General features: G+C 69.9%; 2 protein-coding genes across 10 annotated transcripts; one reads left to right on the top strand and one right to left on the bottom strand.

Moving 5' to 3' along the window:
* Positions 1 to 340: 340 nt before the first annotated feature.
* LOC118160066 (killer cell lectin-like receptor subfamily B member 1B allele C) lies at positions 341 to 2,871 on the bottom strand. Its single transcript, XM_035314608.1, has 6 exons — positions 2,739 to 2,871; positions 2,294 to 2,404; positions 1,807 to 1,878; positions 1,523 to 1,671; positions 1,179 to 1,282; positions 341 to 664 (listed from the first exon to the last, which is right to left on the bottom strand). Exons 1-6 carry the CDS (start codon positions 2,785 to 2,787, stop codon positions 469 to 471), a joined length of 681 nt encoding a protein of 226 aa, XP_035170499.1. The 5' UTR covers positions 2,788 to 2,871; the 3' UTR covers positions 341 to 468.
* Positions 2,872 to 3,686: 815 nt separating this feature from the next.
* LOC118160068 (wiskott-Aldrich syndrome protein homolog 1-like) lies at positions 3,687 to 6,412 on the top strand. 9 transcript variants are annotated; one of them, XM_035314609.1, is made up of 8 exons: positions 3,687 to 4,133; positions 4,216 to 4,278; positions 4,386 to 4,454; positions 4,902 to 5,218; positions 5,398 to 5,448; positions 5,520 to 5,679; positions 5,778 to 5,924; positions 6,001 to 6,412. In XM_035314609.1, exons 1-8 carry the CDS (start codon positions 3,797 to 3,799, stop codon positions 6,315 to 6,317), a joined length of 1,461 nt encoding a protein of 486 aa, XP_035170500.1. In that variant the 5' UTR covers positions 3,687 to 3,796; the 3' UTR covers positions 6,318 to 6,412. The 9 variants fall into 9 exon arrangements, with proteins under 9 accessions (XP_035170500.1, XP_035170502.1, XP_035170506.1 ...); XM_035314611.1 differs by lacking the exon at positions 4,902 to 5,218 and having other exon boundaries at positions 5,365 to 5,448; positions 5,520 to 5,555; positions 5,635 to 5,679; XM_035314615.1 differs by lacking the exon at positions 4,902 to 5,218 and having other exon boundaries at positions 5,520 to 5,555; positions 5,635 to 5,679.
* Positions 6,413 to 6,721: the final 309 nt, after the last annotated feature.

A 6,721-nucleotide genomic window follows, 5' to 3' on the forward strand; every position in this document is an offset into this window, starting at 1 on the left:
AGAGCCCTGGCCACAGCCAGCCCATCCCCCCCCGTGTCCCCCTCCCCAGCCCACCACCCACTCAGTGGTCTGGCAGAAGTGAGGAGAGGGCTGCACCTGCCTCCCGTGCTGGGGGGACACCCAGGGATGCCCCTGAGGAGCTATCAGCATGGGGCACCTCCCACCCGAGAAAGACAAACCCCGGGCAGCCCAGAGCCCCGAGGAGACACACTGCACCCACGCAGAAGCTGCTCCACGTGCCCACAAGGCCATGGGGACACTCGGGTGGATGCTGGCTCTGCCCCCCAACCCTTGTCCCCCCCCCCCCCCCCCCCCCCCAAAGCCAGCCACAGCGTGAGTGCCGGAGTTTATTGGCAAGGCGCAGAGATGCCGGGGGGAGGGACGCAGAGGGGTCAGGAGGCAGCACCCCGGGGTGCCCGTGCTTGGGTCAGGCAGGGCCGTAGGAGCACCCAGGCTGTCCCCTCGGTCCTAGGGCCCCACGCAGGTGTAGGTGGTGTTCCCCCAGAGGAAGGTGGGGATGGAGGACTGGAGCCACTGCAGGGTGACCGCGCTCTTCTCGCAGACCCAGCCGTGCGCTTCGCTGCAGGGGCCGGCCGACAGCCCCGAGCCGGACACCCTGCCGCAGGCCAGGTAGGAGCTGCTGGGACGCTGGAGGGGGAGGCGCCTGCAGGGGAAGAGCGGGGCAAGGGGGGGCTCAGAGGGGTGCAAGGGGCTCACCCCAAGCTCCTCCAGAGAGGGAGTCAAGGCTGTGGGGGTGCCAGGGGGCAGAGCTCGCCCTCCCCGTGGACCAGTGCCCCTGGCAGCCTCTTCTTGGTGAGGAAGTGAGCTGTGATCCCCGCACACCCAGCCCCTGCTCGTCTTGGAAATCCTTCTCTGGGATCCCAGGAACGTCCTGAGGTGGCTCAGCACCGGCTGCACCATGCTGGGAAGTCGATTCTGGGGGACCCCCCCGGCCCTCATCCAGCCCTCGCTTGTCCCCAAGCAGGGCGCAGGCACTGGGGACGTGTCCCTGTTATCTTCCCTTCCCTAAAACACCCCCGTGCTGCTTTGGGAAGTGGAGGGATGGCCAAGAGGGTGATCATGCCCCTGCCTGCAGGTTGGCTGTCCCCCTGTCACCTCCCGGAGCCCTGGTTTGGGGCTTTCAGCAGTGCTGGCTGGGGACAAGCTGCGAGCCTCACCCCTTCAGCGGGGTGCCGTCCAGCCACTTCCACTCAAACCTGGCGCTGTCCCGCTTCAGCCCCACGTGGAAGATGTCCAGATGGGTCATGCGTGCCAGGAAAGCCTAGAGCAGGAGGGAACAAGCGTGAGCTCCCCGGGGACACCCAGCCACACAGGGGGCTGCGCGGTTCGGGCACAGCATCGCCAGCTCCCGGCTGGGTTTTGGGCATGGGGGCTGGAGATGGGGAGCTGAGACGATGCTGGCAGTGGCTTGGGGACTGCTGGGGGACCCTGAGGTGGTGATCAGTGTGACGTGATGACAACGGGGGGGGTCAGGATGGCCAGGGCAGGCGGACGGACTCACCAGGGTGCTGTTGGCTTGGACGGTGACCAGCTGTGCCCCCCTGGAGCAGCAGTCGTCTTTGCTCTGCTCCCAGCTCCTCTTGGTAGAGGAGAAGTAGTAGCAGCGCCCCGCGTCCCCTACCCATCCGGCCGGGCAGAACTGGCAGCTCTCTGCACACCACAAGCACAATCCTGCAGGGCTGGCCAGGACAGGGCTGTCCCCAGCCCCCAGCACCACAGGGACAGGGGACAGACGGGGTGCCACCAGGGCAGGGAGCCCAGGAACCTGCTTGGAAGCTCTCCTACCTCGCAAAGACTGCTGCACGTAGCTGAGGCTCTCCTCCTCTCTCTGGGCACAGCTCGCCTGCTGGGCTAAATCTACAAAAGAAAGCCACAGGAGCATCCCCACCGGGGGCCAGCAGCACCCAGGGGGTGCCGTCCCCTCTCTCGGTGCCGTGCCAGCCCAGCTGGACAAAGCCCTCGCGGTCTGTGCGCTGGCTGGGAGCCCAGCACATGGCAGGTTTCTGCCTTTTGGCCCCAGCGTCACGTCCTGTCTGCACGCCGCGGCCAGCTGATGGAGCGGGCTGCCCCGGCGCCGTTTCCCGAGCCCACGCTTTCCCCTCTCCTTCCACTCCGGCGCTCCAGCCGGCCAGGCGAGGGGTGTTTTATTTTTACTCACCACTTTTCCCACTAGCCCAGAAACCTGCGGCACCGCCAGCCCCAAGCAGGAGGGTCCCCAGCTTGGGGGGGGGGGGGGGGGGGTGGGTGGGGGGGGCGCACGGGGGGTACTCACAGTGGAAGCTCAAGCCAACCAGGACGATTTGCACCAGCAGGAGCAGCAGGGACAGGACACCCAGGCTGAGGGCTGCCCAGTGCCAGGACAGCCTCACGGGCTGTGGAGGAGCTGAGAGAGGGAATTACCTCGTGTCCTGGGGGCTCGGGGTCGGGGGAGAACCCCCAGATCAGCAAAGGTCGGTGAGCCCCAAGCAGGGTGCATGGGGGTCCCCAGGCTCCCCAGGGACAGCAGAGCAGTGGTGTGAGCAGGAGCAGTGACACAGGGGGGTGACAGGGGGGTGCCATGCAGCTGGGGTGCACTGCTTGTGTCCCCCCTGCTCCCTCCTGGGCAAGGAGGGAGCGAGGCTGTGGGCAACGCCCCGCCGCACGGCCGCCCGAAGTTCGGGGGGGGGGGCAGGCAGGGATGGGGGGGGGGGGGACAGCGGGGTGCAGCGTGCCGTTACCTGGTACGGGGGGCAAGCGCAGATCTGCGTACGTGACCCCCTCTTCCATCCTCCCCTCGGTCTCTGGCCACGCACCCCGCAGGTAGGGGGGAGCAGTAACCCCCTCCTGGCCCCCTCTGGCAGCCGAGTGTGACACGAAATGGAAAGCGTCACTTCCCGGAGGGGTCCCCAGGGACACCAGCTGGGTCTCAGCCCTGGGGGGCCCCAGCAGTGGCAGCACACGGGGAGAAGGGGAACCCCAGACAGGCGGGACCCCCGGCATGGGGGCACCCCGTGCCCCCCGGTGCTGGCTGCAGCCTCAGGTGAGTATCGGGGCTGCGTGGAGGCTGATCCCACATGGAGGGGACCCCGGCACCATGGGGGTGCAGGACCGTCCCCAGGCTCTGCATGCTGTCGAGCAGCAGGGCGGCGGGCTGTGGTGCAGAGGTGGTTCCTGCCACCTCTTTTGCATGGGGCTGCAGCTGCATCGCAGCCCTGGAAAGCCGGGGGGCTGGGGCGCTCCGTCCCCTCCCTGCGCCCTGATGGGCACCCCTGATGTGCCCTCAGGGCCGGGGGGCAGCGGCCCCCAGCCCCTCCCACCCCCCCCTCAGGGGATGCTCATCCCGTCCCGCCGCCGGGCAGGGCAGGCACGGCCAGGACTACGTTTCCCAGCGGCAACTCCAGGGGCTGCACATGCTCCTTGCGGCTCACGGCTGCTCCCAGCAGCTCCCGGTGCAGCTCCCGGTGCTCCCCGGTGCTCCCCGGTGCAGCTCCCGGTGCAGCTCCCGGCGCAGCTCCCGGCGCAGCTCCCGGTGCAGCTCCTGGTGGTCCCCAGGGGTCCCCAGTGCAGCTCCCGGTGCTCCCCGGTGCAGCCCCCGGTGCAGCTCCCGGTGCAGCTCCCGGTGCTCCCCGGTGCTCCCCGGTGCAGCTCCCGGTGCAGCTCCCGGTGCTCCCCGGTGCAGCCCCCGGTGCAGCCCCATCGCGGGCGCAGGGGGCTCCCTGGGGAGTGCACAGCCGACCCCCGGGGCCGAGCCCTGCCCGGCGCCCACCCTCCCGGACCCCCCCAGCCGCCCCGCAGCATGCCCCGCGGGCGAGCCTGGACGCAGGCGGAGGTCGGCAGCCTGCTGGCGCTGGTGGGAGGCTCAGGGGAGGCCGCCCTGCTGATGGCCTCCACGTCGCGGCCCAACGAGGCTCTGTGGCAGGAGATCTCCCGGGGGCTGGCGGCGGCCGGCTACGGCCGTAGCGTGGCCCAGTGCCGCTCCAAATGGAAGGCGCTGAAGCAGGCTTTCCACTCGGAGCGGGAGACGCGCCGCCGTGCCGGACGGCACTCTGCGCGCCTGCCCCCGCACTACCGCGCCATGAAGAGCATCTGGAAGGCGGCCGGGCGGCCCGTCTTCGGAGAGCGGAGGCTGCCCGGTGGGTGCCGGGGCCGGGCGGGCTCCCCGGTGCTTTGTGGGGTCCGTAGGTCCCCGCTCTGAGGCTTTTCCTCCCCTTGCAGAGCTGGTGAAGCCGCCCCCCCGGAGGCGCAGGTCGCTGGCCGCACGCTCGCCGGCACCGCCAGGTACCCGCGGGATGGGGCTGCTGGAGGGGGGCTTGTCCTGGGTGAGGGGTGTCCGGTACCCCTCGGGGCACCCTTCCTGATGCTGTTCTCTGCCCGCTGCACCCCAGCTGCTGCAGAGACCCCCGCCGTGCTGCTGGCACCGCTGCTGCAGCGCCCAAAGGACGAGCCGGAGAGCCGTAAGTACCGTCCTGCCCCGCCGCGCCGGGCTGCACGGCCACTGCCACAGCTCAAGCCTGTGCCAGCATGCTGGGACCTGGGGGCAAAGGGGTCGGGGGGCCTTTTGTCCCAGGAGGGCCCCGCCACGGTGTGTTCCCCTTGGGATGCTCGCAGATGGGGTTTGGGGACTTCTCCCCCCCCCCCCCCCCTCAGTTTGGCTCCAAACCAGCCCCGCAGCGTGAGGGTTTGGGGCCAGCTGGGGTGGGGCAGGAGGGGGGTCCCTGCTTGGAGCCGGCCTCAGAGCTCTGGAGGAGCTGGGACTGGGGGTGAGGGACGGAGCTGGGAGCACCCCCATCCTGCAGCGCGCCTGGACGGTGCCGAGGCGATGCAGGATACGTCCCCGGGCCCGGTCTGTGCGGGCAGGTGAAGGGAGCGGGTGCTGTTCCCCGAGCCTGCTGGCTCACCGGCAGGGATCGGGGCTGCGGGGCGGACCAGGCGAAACACCTCCCCAAAAACAGGAGCAGAGAAGGGCCCGGCGCCGGGGAAGGCCCGGCTGCTGCTTCATTCCCCCCCCCCCGGCCCCGCTGGCGCTGGGGAGCGAACCCCGGCGTCCCGGCCAGCGTCCGCACCGGGTAATTACGTTGTCTCCCCAAATTCCCCCTGCAGTTTCAAGTGGATGTGGGATTCTCCTTCACTTCCAGTCCTTATCTGTTGCGTAGCCTGGCTGCGCGCCGCTACGCAGCTGCTGCCTTCCAGCCCGGAGGTGGCTGCATTGCAGTGGTGGGTGAGTGACTCCTGCTTTTGTTCCTAGCTCGTGAGGCGCTTTGAGGCCCCGCAGGGCGCTGGGGAGCTGTGGCTAGGGCACGCCGGGCTGGCCGGGGCAGCGAGGCAGACCCCGGGCTGATGCCGTCCCCCGGCGGGTGCCGTCAGACCCCGCGTCTCCTCTCTGCTCTCTCCCTGCAGCCCGCGGGGACCGCGTCGGTGGAGCATCGCCCGACCCCGCGGCCGCCCCACGTAAGGCTTTCCTTGTCCTGATTTCCCCCTCTCAGCCCCGTGAGCAGGCTCTGATCCGCTTCTCATTGCAGGCACCAGCTGCTGCATCCCTCCCCATCCCCTCCCGGGTGAGTACCGTGCCCCGGCCACCGAGCTCGTGTCCCCACGGGGCCGGAGCCACCCCCGGTGACCGCTGCTCTCCCGCAGGCTGCCACGGCGCCCTGAAGGAGGAGAGCGCCGAGCAGAAGGCAGGTGAGTCTGCGCCCTCTCCCCCGCACAGGGCAGCGGGGACGGGCTGAGCAGGGGGCTCCAGGAGCTCGCTGTGCCCTCCGTGCCACCCCTGGCCGCAGGTTTTCCTGGTGAGACGTCCCCGGGGATGGGAAGAGGAAACCCAGCGCTGCCGGCGGCCACCGCAGCCCCCGGCTCCCCCGGGACGGCCGCCGCGAGCGAGCAGGCGATGGCGGTGGGCGAAGAGGCATCGGACACGAGCCTGCACGGTGGGTTTCCCCCGATCCCCCCTCCCTCCGGGCACATGGTGAGGGTGGGCTGCCCCTGACCCCGCTCTCGCTGCAGGCGGCGGCGTGTCGGGCTTGCTGCAGAGCGTGCAGCAGCTGCTGGTGCAGATCCTGCAGACGTCGCGGCAGCAGCAGGCGCTGCTGGAGAGCCTGGCCAGCGACACCGTCTCCCACCTCCACCTCCTCTCCCACAGCCTGGTGCAGGTGGGCGAGACCCTGCACCAGCTCCTGCTCCGGCCGCAAGCCCCCCACGGCCACTACGCCCCCCATATCCCTCTTTTCGAGGGCGGCCCCCAGGTCCCGCTGCTCCCCGGGCTCCCCTGCGACAAGGAGGAGCCCCCGGTGTCCTCCGACGCCGGCTGCGCCCCGCCGTGAGCGCGCGCACCCCTGCTGCAGAGGCCCCCGGATGTTTTAGAAGTTTATAGAAGACGCAGATTTTAATAACATTAAAAATAGCTTTTGTACCAGCAGCGCCGTTCAACCAGTTCTTTTGCAGTCCCCGGACGGGGGGGGGGGGGGGAAGGGAAGGACGTTCCCCTTCTCGCTTTCAAGACGAGCGGAAGGGGAACTGGGCTATTTACAGCCCCCCAGGAACTCCCCGGCCGCCCCCCGCGCCCCCCGCTCAGCCCTTGGCAGCCGTGGGGTGGGTGACACCGGGCAGCCATGGGTGGCACCGGGCCACCTCCCCCCGGCACCTGCTGGCCCAGCTCCCAGCCCGGACGCTGTCTGGGAAAGCACCGGCACCAACGGTGGTGCCGTGCCTCGTCCCACGCCGGCTG

Source organism: Oxyura jamaicensis, unplaced genomic scaffold (assembly GCF_011077185.1).
Source record: "Oxyura jamaicensis isolate SHBP4307 breed ruddy duck unplaced genomic scaffold, BPBGC_Ojam_1.0 oxyUn_random_OJ77445, whole genome shotgun sequence".
Lineage (NCBI taxonomy): Eukaryota > Metazoa > Chordata > Aves > Anseriformes > Anatidae > Oxyura > Oxyura jamaicensis.

Coding starts and splice junctions, on each gene's coding strand:
- LOC118160066 (XM_035314608.1), bottom strand. CDS start 2,787: ATGGAAGAGGGGGTCACGTACGCAGATCTGCGCTTGCCCCCCGTACCA. Junction 1,672..1,806: donor CGTGCAGCAGTCTTTGCGAG/GTAGGAGAGCTT, acceptor TGTGGTGTGCAG/AGAGCTGCCAGTTCTGCCCG. Junction 1,283..1,522: donor TCCAAGCCAACAGCACCCTG/GTGAGTCCGTCC, acceptor CTCCTGCTCTAG/GCTTTCCTGGCACGCATGAC.
- LOC118160068 (XM_035314609.1), top strand. CDS start 3,797: ATGCCCCGCGGGCGAGCCTGGACGCAGGCGGAGGTCGGCAGCCTGCTG. Junction 4,134..4,215: donor CGGAGAGCGGAGGCTGCCCG/GTGGGTGCCGGG, acceptor CTCCCCTTGCAG/AGCTGGTGAAGCCGCCCCCC. Junction 4,455..4,901: donor AAAGGACGAGCCGGAGAGCC/GTAAGTACCGTC, acceptor CTGGCTCACCGG/CAGGGATCGGGGCTGCGGGG.